The 21,114-nt window shown below is 38.6% G+C and overlaps 1 protein-coding gene and 1 non-coding gene across 3 annotated transcripts in view; both read right to left on the bottom strand.

The window, feature by feature from the left end:
- Nucleotides 1-21,114, bottom strand: part of HIBADH (3-hydroxyisobutyrate dehydrogenase) — a 111,629-nt gene that overhangs the window by 80,087 nt on the left and 10,428 nt on the right. Inside the window, exons 2-4 of one of the 2 annotated variants that reach the window (XM_068972819.1) lie at nt 20,538-20,698; nt 4,827-4,936; nt 1,773-1,894 (exon numbers count right to left, since the gene is read on the bottom strand). In XM_068972819.1, coding sequence (XP_068828920.1) covers nt 1,773-1,894; nt 4,827-4,936; nt 20,538-20,698 — 393 coding nt within the window. Of the gene's footprint in view, nt 1-1,772; nt 1,895-4,826; nt 4,937-20,537; nt 20,699-21,114 lie in introns of those variants that run through there. The other variant, XM_068972820.1, reaches the window with a different exon arrangement.
- Nucleotides 11,965-12,035, bottom strand: LOC138080486 (small nucleolar RNA SNORD56). The gene has a single exon (XR_011144950.1). It is a non-coding gene; the product is annotated as a small nucleolar RNA SNORD56 (small nucleolar RNA).

Genomic DNA, 21,114 nt, shown 5'->3' with positions numbered 1-21,114 from the left:
GGACGAGGAGTAATCTCAAAGTTTTATCACAAAGAAGACTCTAAAATAACATTTAAAAATCAAGTTAGTATTTTTTGTTATCAAATGATAATTTTAGGCTATATTCTTAAAGCAAAAGATCAATCAATAAGATCAACTAATAAATATGTACCATATCAATTTTCAAATTAAATTACAGAATCACTCAAAGAACAAAGAATTGTTCATTTACTGAATCTATTCTATAAATAAATTACAATACCAAGCCTAAAATTGCTTATTAGTATTATGTAATCAAAGAGCCATACCACATTATAAATCTTAACACCTAAAATCCTACTTAAATGATTCAATATAACAATTATAGGGGCTAAAAATTATTTATACCACCACCTATACTAAAAGGGCTTCCCTGATAGCTCATTGGTAAAGAATCTGCCTGTAATGCTGAAGACCCCAGCTGGATTCCTTCTAGTGGAAGATGCACCAGAGAAGGGACAAGCTACCCACTCCAGTATTCTTGGGATTCCCTTGTGGCTCAGCTGGTAAAGAACCCGCCTGCAATGCAGGAGACCTGGGTTTGCTCCCTGGGTTGGGAAGATCCCCTGAAAAAGGGAAAGGCTACCTACTTCATATTCTGGCCTAGAGAATTCCATGGACTGTATAGACCATGGGTTGCAAAGAGTCAGACACGACTGAGTGACTTTCACTTTCTATACTCGAAAGGGTTTGGGATATAAGATTCCTTTACAAGCCCACTAGGTTCTTTATGAAAAAGAAACTGATTTAAATTATTACATTTCATTATTCTTTAATTCCAAAGCCAACAATCATGTTTAACAGGAATAAAATTGCTATTTCATTGCCTACTGCCATATTGCTATAATTCCATATGTATGTGTATGTGCATATATATTTGATAACACAGTAACTCTGGAAAATTTGTAAATTATAGAAAATCATAATCTTGCCATTCTAAAATACCTAGATATCCATATTAGTATTTTATATAATATTAAGCTTTTAGAATTTTATTAGCTCCCTGTCCTCTGATTGAGATTGTGGTAAAATTTATTCATAAATTTTCTAATATTCAGCTATCTATACGTACATGAGATAAACTGAACCTGGGCTGCAGTGTCTGATCTCTTTCATACACAGTTGTATTTCATTTGTTAATGAATTTATAAAGTTTTTACTTCTACATTCATGACTGATGTAGATCTATAGTTTTTCTCTCTCATAATGTTTCTAACTGGTTTAATTATCAGAGTTATACACATCTTACAGAATGATTTGGGAAGCATTTCCTCTTTTCTATTGTCTGGGAAAGTCCATATAAAGTTGAGACGGTATGCTCCTTTAAATTTTAGTTAACATTTGGTAAAATCACTTGGGCCTAGTATTTTCCTCATGAAATCATTTTCTCTTTTTTGCTACTTCTTCAGTTTCTTTAATAGTTATAAGATTATTCAGGCTAATTATTTCTTGAATCTGTTTTGAAAAGTTAAAATTTTCTAGCAATTGATCTAGCCCTACCTACAGCAATCTGGATCAAAAATTCACAGCTCTTCAAAGCTGTAACATCCTTTTATCTGAGTTTAGAATAAGCATTGTATTTTGAGAGGGCTAAATAACAAAAGTCAGTTTTGCTTTGTTTTTATTTGTAATGAGGAAACTGAGAATCTGCAATAACTCTAAAAATAATTGGATTATCTTGGGTACCAAAAAATTGTCTAATTGTTACTTCTGACAAACTGAATAGGTGTGCACCTATTTTAGCTGCCACTTACCACCAGAAACAGGGGCATCCATGAAAACTGCTCCCATTTTTTCAACTTCTTTGGCCAGTTCTTTTGAAACCATAGGATCAATAGTACTGGAATCTATTAATAGTGAGCCTTTCTTCACTTTTCTAAGTAAACAAACAGAAACATAGTTTTTTACAAAGTACAGTTTCATAGTTTTAAAAATATAGTTTACAACTCTGAATAAGTATTTCATGCAACTACTTATAGAATCAGAATCTGCTAAAAGTTGCCAGATATCAAGGAAGTCTCTCGTGTAAATATTAGAAACATTGTCAGGGACTTCCCCGGTGGCTCAGTGGTAAAGCATCCGCCTGCCAATGCAGGAGACATGGGTTAGATCCCTAATCAAGGAGGATCCCATAATGCTGCAGAGCAACTAAGCCCGTGTGCCACAACTACTGAGTCTGTGCTCTGCAACAAGAGAAGCCATCACACTGAGAAGCCTGCACACCACAACTAGAGAGTTAGCCTCGGCTTGCTGCAGCTAGAGGAAAGCCTACACAGTTACAAAGAGCCAGAGCGGCCAGAAATAAATTATATTTTTAAAAAGCTCATTATTAGAACTGGTTCAAAATCTCAAATTCATTTTCAGATCAATTACAGTTCAAAGTAAACTCAAACTATTTCAAACAAACCAAAGTAACCTAATAAACTATATGGTATAAATTCTGGTTTCACGTGAAATACACATTAAGCATAATAATGTAGGTTAGCTAAGATGTAAGCAATTTAAAACACCTATTAACTTTAAAGGGGCTATTTGGTAAGATTTAAATTTTTGTTTGTAAAATAGCTGGGTCTCTTTAAAAACTAATTTACTTGTCTTTAACAAGCCATATTGCAAATTTCACATATCCATTTTATTTCCACTAGGTAGAAAAAATATAAGCAATTAAAATTTAGCCATTTGCTTTAGAATGGCATATTCTTTAATAATTATAACTTTGTAAAGATAAAATAAAATATCAAACAGATACTAAGGAAAATATAGGAATGGACCTAGAAATCTCAAAGAGTCTTCTTGTTCTTTATGGTAAATTTATATATATACACTGGTAAAAGGGGGAAGCAGTCTTTTCATATATCATATTTTACATCAATACTTAAAAAGCATTCTTAAAGTAAAGGGCTTCCCTTGTGGCTCAGATGGTAAAGAATCCGCCTGCAATGCAGGAGACCTGGGTTGGATAGATCCCCTGGAGAAGGGAAAGGCTACCCACTCCAGTTTCTGGCCTGGAGAATTCCATGAATATACAGTCCATGGGGTCGCAAAGAGTCGGACACAACTGAGTGACCTTCACTTTCACTTTAAAGTAATAGTTTTGTTTGCACTCTAAATGCAGACTATATCCTGTCGAGTTCCCTTACAGTATATAATCTATGCTATTGTCACTGGCTTAGAAACTCAAATCTAAATTATAGTTTTTTTAAAGGGGTATGGCTAACCTTCCCAAAGTTCTTACCTCAGATAAACTAACACACAAGACATTTAATCATAACTATGATTAGAAAATTAAAACTGAATAAATATAAATATTAAAGGGGAAACAGAAAATCATTGCTAAAACCATTAAAAAAAATTTCCTACAGAAAAAAAAAATAGCACATAAAATGCTTTAAGCAACAATTTTTGACATATGAATTGATCTGGTCTAAGTGCAGTAACTGAGTATGTTCCATAGAAAGGAAACAGCATGCTCTATTACAGATCACTCCTGTATATACCCTAAAATATGACAATTACGTTTACCAGTCTTCTGTGATATTAGTATTTTTAAGATCTTAAATCTTTAGTCAAATGGGAAATCATTTCAAAAACTACACATGCAACTGGGTGTGGGGAAGTGATCCTGACCCAGAAGAAAATAAAAAACCACCCATGAGAAGCAAATTACAGTTCAGTGTAAAGCCAAACTCCTTCAAAGCACTCCCTAGACAAAACCACCCTGGTTGGTGGCCACCATATTCCTAATAAAGGATATTAATTAACATAAGATTTTTTCTACACAAAGTTTTTAGTAACTTTTCCCTGAGAGGTAAAGCAGGGCCATAATTGGAACAGACTAGGTAAGGACACAGCTAGGTCACCTCAGGACCACACACACTGTGAGCCTGAGGGCTTCATCCAAAATGAGTGTCTTTCAGCCTTCTCTGAAATCTAAACATTTATCTTATCAGTTTTCTGCCTAATAGTCAAGTGTCTTTTGCTTCTAAGTTTGCTAGTTTTCCAAAGCAATTCCATTTCCCAAAATCTCAAATTCCATGCATTACAGCTTCATGAAATTAAAACCCTTTCTTTCAGCCCTTCATGTGTCTACTGAGCCTACCAATTTGTTCTAGCTCTCTGATATAATTCAACAACGAAACAAGTTAGGTACAGGAATCACTAAGACCAGAAAACTAAACTGAGAATTCAACCACTGCCATCCTAATATAACCACAAAGGTCTGGCAGCAGGCACCAATTAACCAAAAGGTTCTTGAAGCGTGGCACTGGGTAGGAAATGCTGGCCTCAATAATATATCATTCAGGGAGCAACTGCTAATCTTTAATTCCAGCTTCTCAAAGTTCCTACTACAAATGTACTAACCCAGAGGACATACAGTAACTTTAAATTTCATAATAAATTTTAAATAATAGTGTTCTTTCCAATGCTTGGTTTTATTTTTCATAGAAATCTTTTCCTGAATTTCTATAAACCATAAGAAAAGTATGCTTGTACCACTTGTGTACAGTTTAAAGTCAAGCTTTAAAAACTCTCTTAAAACAGCTTACCAATGAAAGTGTAAGTTTAACGCAAGAGTTAAAGGAAGAGAAGGCAAAAAAAAAAATTCATTGCCAAAAGTCACATACTTGACTTCAGTGAAAAAATAAACCCTTTACAATGAGAGAGAAACCACACTATTCACTTTTAAGACATAAGAAAACAGTACAAAAAGACCTAACAAACGTAACTTAATTTCACAACTGTTCTAACAAATGTAAAATTCATAAACTATCATAGAAAGAACATAACTACAGTTGAGAAATACATACTTTAGAATTCCATTTGCTCCAGAATAAGCTTCTATCGCATTGATGCTGGTGGGCAACATGGTGATAATTCTGTCAGCTTTTTCAGCTACATCTGCTGGGGAAGACACTACCTTTAAAAAAAATTGCAAAGGCACATTATTTAAATCAAATGCTTCTAGAGCCCAAGCAGGACCCACTTTTTATACATGCCTGTAATAGTAACAGTGAATAAAAACCAATACTTGTTTTCAGATGACAAAAAAAAAAAACACCTTACTGCCTAAAATAGAGAATCCATCACTTATACACACACAGATGCAGTTTCTATGGAATCACATCCACTGTTTACTTTTAAAAGTGTGAAGTGAGTTGAGGGGGAAAAGGGCAAAACCCAACAGTCCTGGGAACAGAAACACTTCTCATGGATTTCTCCAACTTGGACTCTCGAAACAGCATACTTCTTGGTAGATGCTCTAAGAAAAACATTCTAGTATAACAGCTGGTAGCTGAAGTACAGGATTCACCAGTTATTTCATGAGCAGCAAAATCCCCAAGAAAATTCTCAAGCCCCCATTACCACTATCTTCTAGCCTCTATTTTCAAGAGAAAAAAAAAAAAATTAAGCCTTTTCACTAAAGTGAGAACAAGGACAAGCATGCACTGCGCTGACTGAGACCACCATGAAAGTCTGAGAGCATGAGCTGCCAGGACTCCTGTGGAAACCACACATGCAAGGAAGACAAGCCAACAGGCATCAAGGTACGCCCTCTCTGCAACCCTGACTTCTGCTTTAATGATGGCCATGAACATACCACACAGGAAAGCTGCTCTGTCCATCCGCTGAACACACATGCATACAAGCGTGGGTGTCTCTGCCGTCACTCACATCCCCCCCATTCTCTGCTCTCTCGCATACATACACCAGGATACACCTGACCAGCTGGTCAGCCACCAAAGAGGCCAAGAGACCAGGAAATCACTTCTTGACTAAAACTCCCCTTTAACAGAAAGAATCCATCACCCTGTCATATAAGTTCCTGCACAAAGCTTTTTATCCTCTTTAAAAAAAGACAAAGGATTATCAAGAGGATAATCGAAGATTTCTCCATAGGATGATTTACTTATGCATTAGAAACAAACATATTTTCTACAAGGCAATGTGAACAGGCACGTAAGCATCTTGGGAAAGGGAATGACTCTGTTTTCCATGCAGTGGAAGTATACAAAACGTTTTCTTTTTGTCTTTGATGTACAGCTGATGAAAGAGTGAGAAGCCAAACACAGTGTACAATCTAAATATTATGAACTAGAAGCAGTTACATTTCAATTTTCCATAGGAGACTATCAGCTTCTAAATCAGTCTACATAAAGGAACTTTTAACAATTTCCTATGTTGTACTTCAAAATTTCAGACAATCAAGTATCCTGTCACTTTGTGTGTTAACATTAACTGAAACACCACAGACTCTAAAAACCAAAAGAAAAGAAAAAAGATAGTCTCGCTTATTCTAAAGGCAACACGGTATTTTCAAGTCTACAATGCAGCACATTCAACAACATGTATATTTTGATATATAGCAGGGATCTGCCGTTTCATGCACTGGAGAAGGAAATGGCAACCCACTCCAGTGTTCTCGCCTGGAGAATCCCAGGGACGGGGGAGCCTGGAGGGAGGCCATCTATGGGGTCGCACAGAGTCGGACACGACTGAAGTGACTTAGCAGCAGCAGCAGCAGCAGCAGCAGGGATCTGCCACAAATCATTCCAGAAAAAAAATTTTTTTCATCCAATGACAAAAGAAATACTTAAGTTAGGTGAAAACCATTCCTACACTCAAACAAATACTGAAATTGGAAAAGAGGCAACTATTTCCTGGCAAACAATTCAAGTTTACTCAAGCAAAAAAAAAAAAAAAAAGTTCAGTCAGATGAGAAGATAAGAAAAAGAAAGGTTGTAGGAGCTGTAATTCTCTACTTCTGGACTGTGTCAAGAATATGGGTTACATGGAGAGAGCCCCACCCATTCACCCTACTTAAATGAAGTAACAAACACAGACAAAACGGTGGCGTACCTTTTAGTGGCCTTTCCTTCTGTCGCAGCTCCATCTCATTTGATCTTTCAGGGCCTGTATTCTAAGACCTCAGCCCTGAGCTCTAAGAGTCAACTTCGAACTTTCTCTTAGGAATCGAGTCTCTTCCACTGAAGGAAATTCAATTCCATCTAGATAGCTCCTTGAGACATGCCTTCAGGGACCCCGATGATTAGCTCACAGATCCAGAAATACTTCGAACCTCCAAGCTTCTCATGTTCATGAATTGGCATTGCCAATTCATACAACTGCCAAGTGCATGGGGTGGCCAATCAGCCCCCTGCATCCTTAGCACCTGCTTCTTGGGATGCTTAGGTTGCCAGAGTACTGCTAACCCCTCAATTATATAGGAACGTAGTGTCAAAGCTCACAGGGCCGGAAAAAACACACGATGATAGTGATAGCTGGAATGTCACCACTCTACTGGCCACAACTGCTCCATATCTAATGACTATATACATTCGGTACATTTTAACAGTCTCTAATTTGCACTACAGAAAAGGCATGTTTATTAGACAGATAAGACAGACATGTGTGTCCAGTTATTCAGATCATCTTGCCTTCCATGTGATGACTTCAAGACTCTGAAATAACTGACTAACAAAATTTGGCCACGACTCAAAAGCTGGCAGGAAAAAAACAAACCTTATTGCCAATCTGACACTAACCACAAAAGCCTTTAGGAGCCAAACTAATTAGAGTCTCTTCAATTACATTTGCTAATTGAATGGATAAGCACAGACAGACAGCATGGATCAGTGAAAGGAACACTAATTAAGAAGGCAGAGACCCGGGTTTAGTTACAGCTCAGCCACTAAGTCATGTGTGCTTTTGTGCAAATCACTTAACCTCTTGACTTCAGATTCTGAACCTCCAAAATAAGAAAACTGACTTGGGTTATCTTTAAGGGTTTCTACCTCCAGAGTAGAAAGGAAACTCTGGCAAGGAAATTTTTTCACATGAGTAAATATAAATTCTAGGAAGGTATTGCCTCTGTGAAAAAGGACTGATAGGACAGGAAGCATCTGCAGAGACTCAGGACTCTTCTGCCCCTCCACATGTGTGGGTGGTCACTGATCTGGCTGACTCTGGACCATGGCTTGGCTCTGTCATGCCCATTCCAGAAATTCTTGACAATTTCAACTGCCTCCTTCTTACACCACTGTGAATTAAGATGGCCTTACTAAATGGCAACTCACTCCGGTATTCTTGCCTGGGAAATCCCATGGATAGAGAACCCTGGTGGGCTACAGTCCATGGGGTCACAAAACAAACACAACTTAGCAACTAAACAACAACAATTTTTCCATTATCTCAATTTTGATTACAGGAGATTGATTCCCTTCAAAATATCTAGTTTTTAAGCATTTCTGCAGTCAGATTCATCCATATGCTAGTAAGTACCATGGCAGGTGTACAATATAAAGGGTAGATGAATGGACAGATGGAAGACAAAATCTGCTTTGCTGGGTGGTGGGGTGGGGGATGACGGGCATCAGGGTCCACAGTAATCTGAAGTAACTGTGGATTTTTTCTACAGTTACATTACTTTCCTTTTTACTTACATTTTACATTATCAATGGAAGGAGACAACAATTAACCTAGCTATTTTACATAAAGAGATAAATCTCGCTGTCTTTTCTAGACAAAACAGTCACATAAGTCAAGCTCTTAGCACTGCTTCCAAATAAACTAAGTGGGATAGAGATATTTGCAAAGAAACAAGATGAACCTGACCTTGGTTAAACATGCCACTCTGTGTATTTTCATCTTTCCAAGTAGAAAAGCATATTGTTGCTTCAAAATTGCACCACCCTTAAAAAAAATTGACTGAAATGATTTGTGCCTACATCTTGAAACATCTGGTCAACAATGATGAAGCCCACTCAGCAAGAGGCTTTTAAAGTTCCCATTTAATGAGACCTGAGTGGATGCCAGATTAGATCCCAAGAGACTTTCTTAACCAAACATGTTCAGCCTTACAATCTAGGAACAACAAGATGGCTTCCAAGTTTTTAGAGAGAATCCAATTAAGCCTCATTCAACCGGAAAACTCACACAGAAATGGTGCATAAGTCTCAAGACTTTTGGCACCGATCGGAGGCATCTCCAAGGAAATTCCTAGACAATGAAAATGAAAATAAAGCACAAGTCACATGCCCTTGATACTAATGCTTAAAAAGAGAAACTGGTATCTTGTGTGTCCAGGACACAAGGGACTCTGCAGAATATATTTTTAAGCAGGGATGCGGTCAAATTCCTCTTTGTCTCCTAATTTGGTTTTAACTTTTATCATCATTCTTTGATTTAAAAACATGTCTAAATTCTCTTCCAAGCAGCTCTGGACTCAGTGACTCAGGCAAGACAGTGGTGCACTTCTGTGTGTGATGTTGGGGATGAAGATTTGGGAGAAATACAGTATTGATATTAAAGCAACAACCATAACAGTACTAACAGCAGTGGCAGCAATAATAGCACTCCCTATGTGCCAGGTTTTCTAGAACTAAAACGAAGATACTATTGCTGTTGACATTTTATGAGACACTTTAAGTATTGACAGAAAGACGTTAATCTGTCTAAAGTCACTCAGAGCTGAGATTTGAGACCAGACAGTCAAGTTCCTAGGTTTGTGCTTTTAAACCACTACATTCACCATTTATTGATCCATTACTTCTAAAACCCAAAGGGCTGACGATTACCAGGATTATATTCTTATAACAGATGCTCAGGGTTAAACCTGTAGCCCGCCAGGCTCCTCTGTCCATGGGATTTCCCAGGCAAGAATACTAGAGTGGGTTGCCATTTCCTCCTCCAGGGGATCTTCCCAACCCAGAGATTGAACCCAGGTCTCCTGCACTTCAGGCTGATTCTTTACCAGCTGAGCCACCAGGGAAGCCCAGGTTAAACCTGAGTTTCCAACGGAAATAAAGACATAACAAAGGGTTACTGCAAGAGGAAGGCATAGGTTTTTTTAAAAAATGGAAATGACCACAAATAACGTATTAAAACAGTTGTAAATGTCCCAATAGAATTCATTAATATGTAAAGGTACAAATTTCCTTCATAACCCAGTAGCATTTTTTACTGCTAGGTACAGCTGGAAGGAAACCCTTCAGGGTGGTCACATCCAAAGCACTTCTGCACCTGGAGCTACAGGCGGCCACCTTGCACCTTGAGGGGAGGGAGGAGCTGGCCTGCAGAAAGGGGAGCCAAGACACAGACAGAAATGAATCTGCTTACATCTTTACCCAAAATTCAACTATGCCTAGGTTCAGACCACTCCCCAACTCTTCAGTTACATGAAACAACAAATTCTCAGTTTTTGCTTTTTAAAAACTGAAAAAGCACTTCTTCAAGGAGATGTTCAAAGATCTTTAAAACCAGGTGATTGCTTTTTGATCCTCCAGATATGTCTAGTTTGGTACTTTCTCTCCCCATAAATTTCCTACTGAAAGCACAGTTAACATTAGAAATCAACTAGCCATGCTTTCCACAAACTTTGAGGGAAAAAAATCATGTTTCCTTCAGCTGCCATTTCATGGACTTCCCTTGAGATAGTAACATTAAGGGAAGAAAGGGACATCTGTCCTTAAAATGTAAGCACCAACTCAAATATACTCTGAATTTTTGAATTCTTAATCCATCCATTGTACTACTGTGGACAACAGCCAGAGGTTTCAAAGTTTTCACCTGTATTTTCCCATCTAATCCCAAGTCTTATCTGCATCTTTTAGTGGTAAAATGAAACTTACTTTTCCCTTTATCAAACATTTAAAACTAAATATAGCTATGAAATAATACTGACATTTTAACATATCAGAAGTCATTCATCCAAATTTAAAGTAGGACACTTAAGAAATCACACTTGTTTGAATGACACTGCCACTGTTCAAAATGGTTTTTAAGCTGCCAGCATAAATCATTTATCAACAAATATTTTCATTTTATGATATTTAGGACAGAATATTCCCCCTCACGCCCAAAGCTCTTTTTACTTTTCACCCTTCTCCCTTCATTCATCTAAATTTCACATCCTCCTGCCCTCCTCTGCTGTTACAATCAATACACACAGGACTCCTTAGAGTCAAGACTCTGAGGGGAAGCAGAGATAGAACATGGGAAAAGTGGAGCCTGCCTTCCAGGCTTGCCACCTTATAGTGAAGCATCCACAGAACTTTTCCCACCGCGTCCAGTGGTCAGGGGTGGGAACTGCAGGCATGAAGCTAGGACATGTCTTCACTATTCACTAATCTGGGAAGGGCAGCTACCCAGAACCCAACTTCTTTCCTTCCTCATAGGTCAGTATTTCAAGGAAGACGGAAAGAAGGGAAATCTAATGACTCAGCCTATGCCCTAGAACCCTCTGATTTCTATTCAGGAGTCTGAGAGATCTTGTCTACATGACTTTCATTTCAGACTACAGCATTTCTGTTTGCAGGTCAGCAAACCTTAAAAGCAATATTTATGTAGTTTTCTATCAGAAATGAAATGGCTCTTAACAGTTACTTATTATTTTTTCCCCTCAAAACCTGCTTCAGCACTTCATTATTGTCAAAATGCAATTTTAATAGAAACTCCCTCCTAATTTTAGTCTGGCTACCTAGGACACATCTAAAACATTGCCACATTCAACCTGTTTTATTCTCCACAGCACTAGGTGGACTGCTAGACATACTGGTCCAGTTCAGTTCAGTCACTCAGTCGTGTCCGACTCTTTGCAATCCCATGGACTGCAGCAGGCCAGGCCTCCCTGTCCATCACCAACTCCCGGAGTTTACTCAAATTCATGTCTATTGAGTCAGTGATGCCATCCAACCATCTCATCCTCTGTTGTCCCCTTCTCCCGCTCTTAATCTTTCCCAGCATCAGGGTCTTTTCAAAGGAGTCAGCTCTTTGCATCAGGTGACCAAAGTATTGGAGTTTCAGCTTCAACATCAGTCCTTCCAAAGAAGGACTTGAGAACTGAGTCACACTGGTACTCAATCAATATTTGTTGACCTAATGTAGAAATCTCTGGACACTAGAGAGGGAGCGTGCCACTTGCATTATTTTCTCCCTCTACCCTCAGCTTTTCTCAGACTCAAAGGATCAACACTCACTAGGTAAACTGCTGTTGACAAAAAATACTGCCATCATTGTAGAGCCTTCCACTTTTAAAGAAAACCGTTCAGGAGGCAAGAATATACAATGGAGTAAAGACAATCTCTTTAACAAGTGGTGCTGGGAAAACTGGTCAACCACTTGTAAAAGAATGAAACTAGATCACTTTCTAACACCGCACATGAAAATAAACTCAAAATGGATTAAAGATCTAAATGTAAGACCAGAAACTATAGAACTCCTAGAGGAGAACATAGGCAAAACACGCCGACATAAATCACAGCAGGATCCTCTATGATCCACCTCCCAGAATTCTGGAAATAAAAGCAAAAATAAACAAATGGGATCTAATTAAAATTAAAAGCTTCTGCACAACAAAGGAAAATATAAGCAAGGTGAAAAGACAGCCTTCGGAATGGGAGAAAATAATAGTAAATGAAGCAACTCACAAACAACTAATCTCAAAAATATACAAGCAACTTATGCAGCTCAATTCCAAAAAAATAAACGACCCAATCAAAAAATGGGCCAAAGAACTAAATAGACATTTCTCCAAAGAAGACGTACGGATGGCTAACAAACACATGAAAAGATGCTCAACATCACTCATTATCAGAGAAATGCAAATCAAAACCACAATGAGGTACCACTTCACACCAGTCAGAATGGCTGCGATCCAAAAATCTGCAAGCAATAAATGCTGGAGAGGGTGTGGAGAAAAGGGAACCCTCCTACACTGTTGGTGGGAATGCAAACTAGTACAGCCACTATGGAGAACAGTGTGGAGATTCCTTAAAAAATTGCAAATAGAACTGCCTTATGACCCAGCAATCCCACTGCTGGGCATACATACCGAGGAAACCAGAATTGAAAGAGACACATGTACCCCAATGTTCACCGCAGCACTGTTTATAATAGCCAGGACATGGAAACAACCTAGATGTCCATCAGCAGATGAATGGATAAGAAAGCTGTGGTACATATACACAATGGAGTATTACTCAGCCGTTAAAAAGAATACATTTGAATCAGTTCTGATGAGATGGATGAAACTGGAGCCAATTATACAGAGTGAAGTAAGCCAGAAAGAAAAACACCAATACAGTATACTAACACATATATATGGAATATAGAAAGATGGCAATGACGACCCTGTATGCAAGACAGCAAAAAAGACACAGATGTGTATAACGGACTTTTGGACTCAGAGGGAGAGGGAGAGGGTGGGATGATTTGGGAGAACGGCACTGAAACATGTATACTATCATGTAAGAATCGAATCGCCAGTCTATGTCCGATGCAGGATACAGCATGCTTGGGGCTGGTGCACGGTGATGACCCAGAGAGATGTTATGGGGAGGGAGGTGGGAGGGGGGTTCATGTTTGGGAACGCATGTACACCTGTGGTGGATTCATGTCAATGTATGGCAAAACCAATACAGTATTGTAAAGTAAAAAAAGTAAAAATAAAAATTTTTTTTTAAAAATGAAAAAAAAAAGTTAATTAAACCCCTTCTTCCAACAACAAAAAAATTTAAATAAATAAAGAAAACCGCTCTTTTGTCTCCATTATTCTCTGGATAAATCCTGTTTGTTCTCACGCTATCTGCCTACAATGCTAGTCTTCAGCAAACAGCCCTAACTGCCCTCTCAACCAATGTAATACAGGTTTTTTACTGAAAACTGAGGAGCTGCTACTTTTTCTTTTCACATCAAAATTTGGAATCACATATTTGTGTGATCTGATTATCTAATACCTCCTGCTGGTCCCCAAAGGGAAAACTGTAACTATTTTGTTCTAGGCTAATACCCATACCCAGCACAAAGTATTCAAGAAACATCAGTCGAAGCAGCAAATAAATGAAGGTCCTATCCCTTGTTTTGCTAGGAGAGTCTACGGTAGCCTTAATCCGCAGTGATCAAAGTAACTTCTCTTCACAAAGAAGAGACTCTGACACTGTCATGTGAATAGAGAGCATTAGAAAAGGAATTACAGCTCTGCACAGCAGAGGGGAAACAAAGACTTCTAGGAACTTAGACCTAACACACATAGTACTTACCATGCCAAGCATGACTTTAAGCTTTTTACAAATATGAATTCATATAATCCTCATACCAGCTCTCTGAGAAAGGTTGTTATTATTATCCTTAGGAAGAAACAGAGATACAGAGACACTAAGTATCTGTCCTGGGATTGCAGACACTAAGTGGTAAAGTCATGTTCCAGGTTCCATTTCCTGTGGCTGCCGCAACAAGTTCCCATAAGCATGGTGGCTTAAAACACAGAACCTTCTTCTCACAGCTCTGGAGGCCAGAAGGACGAAATCAAGGTGTAGGCACCACCATGCTATCTCCACCGGAAGAGCCTCTTCTGCCTCTCCTAGCTTCTGGTAGCCCTGGCTGCTCCTTGGCTTGCTGCAGCATTAACTCTGAAGTCAGCAAGGACCTGCCCTCATGTCTCTCTGTAAGGATACTCATCACTGCCTTTAGGGCCCATGCAAAGTCCAGGAGGACCTCATCTCAAGATATACAACCCAATTACATCTGCAAAGACCTTGTTTCCAATTAAGGTCACTGTCACAAGTACTGGGGTTAGAATGTGGACATTTACCTTTTTTTCCAATAACTTTATTGTGATATATAATTTGCCCACATAAAGTATACAATTTGATAGTTTTCAGGGTATTTGTAGATATGTGCAACCATCATAATTTTTGTGCCTGCCTCCCTCTTTCCCACCCAGCACTAAGCAACCACAAACCCACTTTCTGTCTCTATAGATTTCTCTGTTCTGGATTTTCATCTGTCACTGCCTCATTCCTACTTATGGTGGAATAATATCATCGTATGAGTATACTACATTTTTCTTATCACTGATGGGACATCTAGGTTGTTTCTGTCTTTTGGCTATAATGAATAATGTTGCCACTCATATACAAGTTCCTGTGTGGACATGTGTTTTCATTCTCTTTCACATATACCCCTAGGAGTAGAATTACATTCTCATCAGCAGTGTGTGATAGTTCAATTTGTTCACACGTGTCATCTGACTTTGTGATTCTAGCCAACCTAAGGGGTGTGGAAATCTCATTGTGATTCTGATTGCATTTCTCTAATGACAAAAGATACTGGCATCTTTTCATGTGTTTATTGCCTGTCTGAATACCTTCTTTGGGGAAATGTCTATTCAGATCCATTGCCCACTTAATTGAGTCATTTGCTTTCTGTTTGAGTTGCACGGCTTCTTTACACATGCTAGATACAAGTCCTTAACAGATACATGATTTCAGTTCAGTTCAGTTGCTGAGTTGTGTACGACTCTTTGCGACCCCATGGACTGCAGCATGCCAGGCCTCCCCGTCCATCACTAACTACCAGGGTTTATTCAAACTCAACTCCATTGAGTCGGTGATGCCATCCAACCATCTCATCCTCTGTCGTCCCCTTCTCCTCCTGCCTTCAATCTTTCCCAGCATCAGAGTCTTTTCCAATGAGTCAGTTCTTTGCATCAGGTGGCCAAAGTATTGGAATTTCAGCTTCAGCATCAGTCCTTTCAATGAATATTCAGGACTGATTTCCTTTACAATTGACTGGTTTGATCTCCTTGCAGTCCAAGGGACTCTCAAGAGTCTTTTCCAACACCACAGTTCAAAAGCATCAATTCTTCGGCGCTCAGCTTTCTTTATAGTCCAACTCCCACATTCATACATGACTACTGGAAAAACCATAGCCTTGACTAGATGGACCTTTGTTGGCAAAGTAATGTCTCTGCTTTTTAATATGCTGCCTAGGTTGGTCATAGCTTTTATTCCAAGGAGCAAGAGTCTTTTAATTTCATGGCTGCAGTCACCATCTGCAGTGATTCTGGAGCCCCCAAAAATAAAATCAGCCACTGTTTCCCCATTTATTTGCCATGAAGTGATGGGACCAGCTGCCTTGATCTTAGTTTTCTGAATGTTAAGTTTTAAGCCAACTTTTTCACTCTCCTCTTTCACTTTCATCAAGAGGCTCTTTAGTTCTTCTTTCCTTTCTACCATAAGGGTGGTGTCATGTGCATATCTGAGGTTATTGATATTTCTCCCAGCAATCTTGATCCCAGCTTGTGCTTCATCCAGTCCAGCATTTCGTATGATGTACTATGCATAGAAGTTAAATAAGCAGGGTGACAATATACAGCCTTGATTTATTCGTTTCCTGATTTAGAAGCAGTCTGTTGTTCCATGTCCAGTTCTAACTGTTGCTTTTTGACCTACATACAGATTTCTCATGAGCCAGGTCAGGTGGAATGGTATTCCCATCTCTTGAAGAATTTTCCAGTTTGTTGTGATCCATACAAAGGCTTTGGCATAGTCAATAAAGCAGAAATAGATGTTTTTCTGGAACTCTCTTGCTTTTTTGATGGTCCAACGGATGTTGACAATTTGATCTCTGGTTCCTCTGCCTTTTCTAAATCCAGCTTGAACATCTGGAAGTTCATGGTTTATGTACTGTTGAAGCCTGGCTTAGAGAATTTTGATCATTATTTTACTAGTGCTGTGCGATGAGTGCCATTGTGCTGTAGTTTGAACATTCTTTGGCATTGCCTTTCTTTGGGATTGGAATGAAAACTGACCTTTCCCAGTCCTGTGGCCACTGCTGAGTTTTCCAAATTTGCTGGCATATTGAGTGCAGCACTTTCATAGCATATCTTTTAGGATCTGAAATAGCTCAATTGGAATTCCATCACCTCCACTAGCTTTGTTGGTAGTGATGCTTCCTAAGGCCCACTTGACTTCACATTCCAGGATGTCTGGCTCTAGGTGAGTGATCAAGCCATCGTGATTATCTGAGTCATGAAGATCTTTTTTGTACAGTTCTTCTGTGTATTCTTGCCACCTCTTCTTAATCTCTTCTGCTTCTGTTAGGTCCATACCATTTCTGTCCTTTATTGAGCCCATCTTGGCATGAAAAGTTCTCTTGGTATCTCTAATTTTCTTGAAGAGATCTCTAGTCTTTCCCATTCTATTGTTTTCCTCTATTTCTTTGTACTGATCACTGAGAAAGGCTTTCTTATCTCTCCTTGCTGTTCTTTGGAACTCTGCATTCAAATGAGTATATCTTTTCTTTTCTCCTTTGCCTTTCGCTTCTCTTCTTTTCACAGCTATTTGTAAGGCCTCCTCAGACAGCCATTTTGCCACCTTGCATTTCTTTTTTTGGTGGATGGTCTTGATCCCTGCCCTCCTGTACAATGTCAGAACCTCTGTCCATAGTTCTTCAGGCACTCTGTCTATTAGATCTAATCCCTGTAATCTATTTGTCACTTCCACTGTATAATCATAAGGGATTTGATTTAGGTCATACCTGAATGGTCTAGTCATTTTCCCTACTTTCTTCAATTTAAGTCTGAATTTGGCAATAAGGAGTTCATGATCTGAGCCCAGTCAGCTCCCAGTCTTGTTTTTGCTGACTGCATAGAGGTTCTCCATCTTTGGCTGCAAGGAATATAATCAATCTGATTTCAGTATTGACCATCTGGTCTTTTACGTGTGGAGAACTGAAACATTCATCATCCCTTTGTGAATCTCTTTGCTGCTGCTTCCCAGATTGCTGGAGCTTTCTGATGCTCTGCCTAAATTGCCTCATACTCTGAAAAGTGTGAGGCATTCCCTAACAAAATTCTGATTTTTTTAGTGTTGCTAATTTTGGGTAGATGTGCAAGAAGGTTACCTTAAGAATAAGACTTATACTTGAATGAAGGAGACATTTACATTTTAAAAGACTACACATGTCCATGTGTAGTCTTCTCTTGTATTGTTGGAAGAGAGTGTTTGCTATAACCAGTGTGTTCTCATGGCAAAACTCTATTAGCCTTTGCCCTGCTTCATTCTGTACTCCAAGGCCAAATTTGCCTGTTACTCCAGGTATTTCTTGATACATGATTTGCAGATATTTAATCCCATTCTGTGGGTTATCTTTTCACTTTCTTGCTGGTGTTCTTTGAAGCACAAAAGGTTTTAATTTTGATGAAGTCTTTTTTTTTTATTATTTTGTTGCTCATGATCTTGGGTATCATACCTAAAAGTCCTTTGCCAAATCCAGGTCATAAAGATTTACCCTCATGTTTTCTTTTAAGAGTTTTCTAAGTTACTTCCTTCAGTTCAGTTCAGTCGCTCAGTCGTGTCCGACTCTTTGCGACCCCATGAATCGCAGCACGCCAGGCCTCCCTGTCCAGCACCAACTCCCGGAGTTCACTCAGACTCATGTCCATTGAGTCAGTGATGCCATCCAGCCATCTCATCCTCTGTCGTCCCCTTCTCCTCCTGCCCCCAATCCCTCCCAGCATCAGAGTCTTTTCCAATGAGTCAATTCTTCGCATGAGGTGGCCAAAGTACTGGAGTTTCAGCTTTAGCATCATTCCTTCCAAAGAAATCCCAGGGCTGATCTCCTTCAGAATGGACTGGTGGATCTCCTTGCGGTCCAAGGAACTCTCAAGAGTCTTCTCCAACACCACTTGGGGGACTACTATTCAACCTACTGTATACTCACTTAACTATATTATCTATCATAATAGATAACTACTATTTACTTCCAACAAATTTCATGGGTACAGAACAACACATTAAGTAGGGTGTGGTATATAATCATTACTACCCTGACATCATCTAATCCAAAAGAAATCTAAGCATTTTATTGTCTAATAGTCTAGGCTGTAGACAGGTTAACGGGTGCTTATTTCAGAATCATCAAGGAAGACACCACAAATACACTTAAAAATGTCTCATACATAAATTTCATTAGTTAGTGACTATATGTCATATAATTAAAAGAGTTAAAACTCCAAAGTCAAAGACAGACCTTTGTTCAAATCCTGGCTCTTGCCATTCACTCACCGTGAAACCTTAGGGATGTTATTTAATTTCTCCAAGCATCAGTTTCCTGAAAATACTTCTGTTGCAAAGGTAAAATTAGATAATATGTACAAAATATTTAGTAAGAGACCTGACACATAGTAGGTACTCATTAAATACTGTTTCTTTTCTCTCTCTTTTAAAATGTAAATGTCTCCTTCATTCAAGTATAAGTCTTATTCTTAAGGTAACCTTTCACATCTACCCAAAATTAGCAACACTAAAAAAATCAGAATTTCGTTAGGGAAGAGTATGAGGCAATTTAGGCAGAGCATCAGAAAGCTCCAGCAATCTGGGAAGCAGCAGCAAAGAGATTCACAAAGGGATGATGAACGTTTTAGTTCTCCACACGCAAGCTGTTCAGTGCTACAGCAACAGGGAAGAGTAAGGGTATTAGAAACAATCTGAAAGGCCCTAATCATCTGCTTTGCCAGTCCACGGTAAATCAGCTTCCATTCAGTTTCTACCTCTCTATTACTAGAAGGGGTAGGAAGAAGAGGAATTCATGGGATTCTTCATAAACACACACACACATGAAAACTTCTGGAACATTAGTCTCCAAAATGCCAAAAGAATGTCCTATTGTTACTTTGATTAAATTCTGTATTTAATAGATATTTCCTCTGTTTAGAGATTATGTATCATTGTTATTTTTACAAATAAATACGTAAACTATTGTAAAGTGCCAACATCAAATAGATGTGTTATCCCAAAAAGTAATATTCATCTCCTGAAAAAAACAATTAATTCACCCCAGACTGAATATCAACTTGGAACTCCTGTCCACCCTTGAAGATGGCAATGGCCAACCTTTCCCAGAACAAAGAACTGATCAAATCTCTCCAACAAGTCTAAGGCCCTAAACTACTTAAGAGCATCAGTAAGCCTGCTGCACTGGTAGCACACTGTCAACATCCAGAGACTATATGGGCATAAGCAGCCACAACCCTACCCTGAAAATTCCAACATGATACTCACACATCCTCACACAACACTGCAGCCACCGCCATCTGGCACACAAACCGCAGGGAGAAGGAGACAGAGGATATCCAGTTCTATAAACGGCCTACAAGTTACCTAAACTTGCTCTTTGCATACACACTGCATCTTCTCAGTATTTATTTCAAGTCTGTTATCTAGAAGTTTATTTGTTCTTTAACTTTTTTCTATATTTCTCAGTATTTTTTAGTATTCAGCCAGCTCTGGGATTGCATCCAGCTGTCAGTTACCACTCTACACCTTGTACAAGAATTTCCTGCGTATCTTGGGGGGGACCTCTAAATTTACCAGTTACTGGAGAAGGAAATGGCAACCCACTGCAGTGTTCTTGCCTGGAGAATCCCAGGGACGGGGGAGCCTGGTGGGCTGCCGTCTATGGGGTCGCACAGAGTCGGACACAACTGAAGCGACTTAGTAGTAGTAGTAGTACACAGTCTCCCATGTGTATGTGTGTGTGTATACATGTATTTTACATATTATATAATATATACATATGTAATCTTACATATAAAGAAATAAAATTAACGATGAGTTAACTTTATAAATCCATCATGTATACTTCCAAGCAGCTATTACTTACTTGAATGTCAAATATCAAAATCTGAAAAACATTTTTAAACATCAATATCTTAAAAGAAACTTAAGAAAAGGCCTTACCTGTTCACCTGCGTCTAGAAACTCTTTGCATGCATCAGGGAACACATCATAAATAATAAGTGGATAGCCATGTTTCATGAGATTTTTTGCCATTGGATTCCCCATGTTGCCGACTCCAATGAATCCAACTGGAGTCTTAGAAGCCATTGACCTAGAACACACTGATTTCAACACATTATTTTTAACAAGAGCAGACAATGTTTTATTTTAAATATTCACTCAATATTAATAAGTCATTGTTATCTTGACATTTTCTATTAAAAAAACTTTTTAAAGGAGACTTTTAAGCTAATGATCATTTAAAGATATCAGCAATGTACAAGCAGACTAACTTCTGAATATACAGTTCTCTAGGAATAATCATAAAATTTTAAGTAATATCCCTTCTACTTTCTACCTCTACAACATCCCTTTACTATTTTAACAATAAACTTAATAATGTTACCATGTACCTATCTGCATTGCCCGTTAAGTGAAGTACCCTAAATTCTCTTATCTAGATTATCTTCTTTAAAAATGTGTACAAAAAAACTGGAAGTATTCAATAAAACCTGTATCTTGGACAAGCACCAAGAAT

This window comes from Capricornis sumatraensis, chromosome 5, assembly GCF_032405125.1.
Source record: "Capricornis sumatraensis isolate serow.1 chromosome 5, serow.2, whole genome shotgun sequence".
Lineage (NCBI taxonomy): Eukaryota > Metazoa > Chordata > Mammalia > Artiodactyla > Bovidae > Capricornis > Capricornis sumatraensis.
The sequence above is the reverse complement of the archived record's forward strand: the minus strand, read 5'-3'. Positions and strand labels throughout refer to the sequence as shown.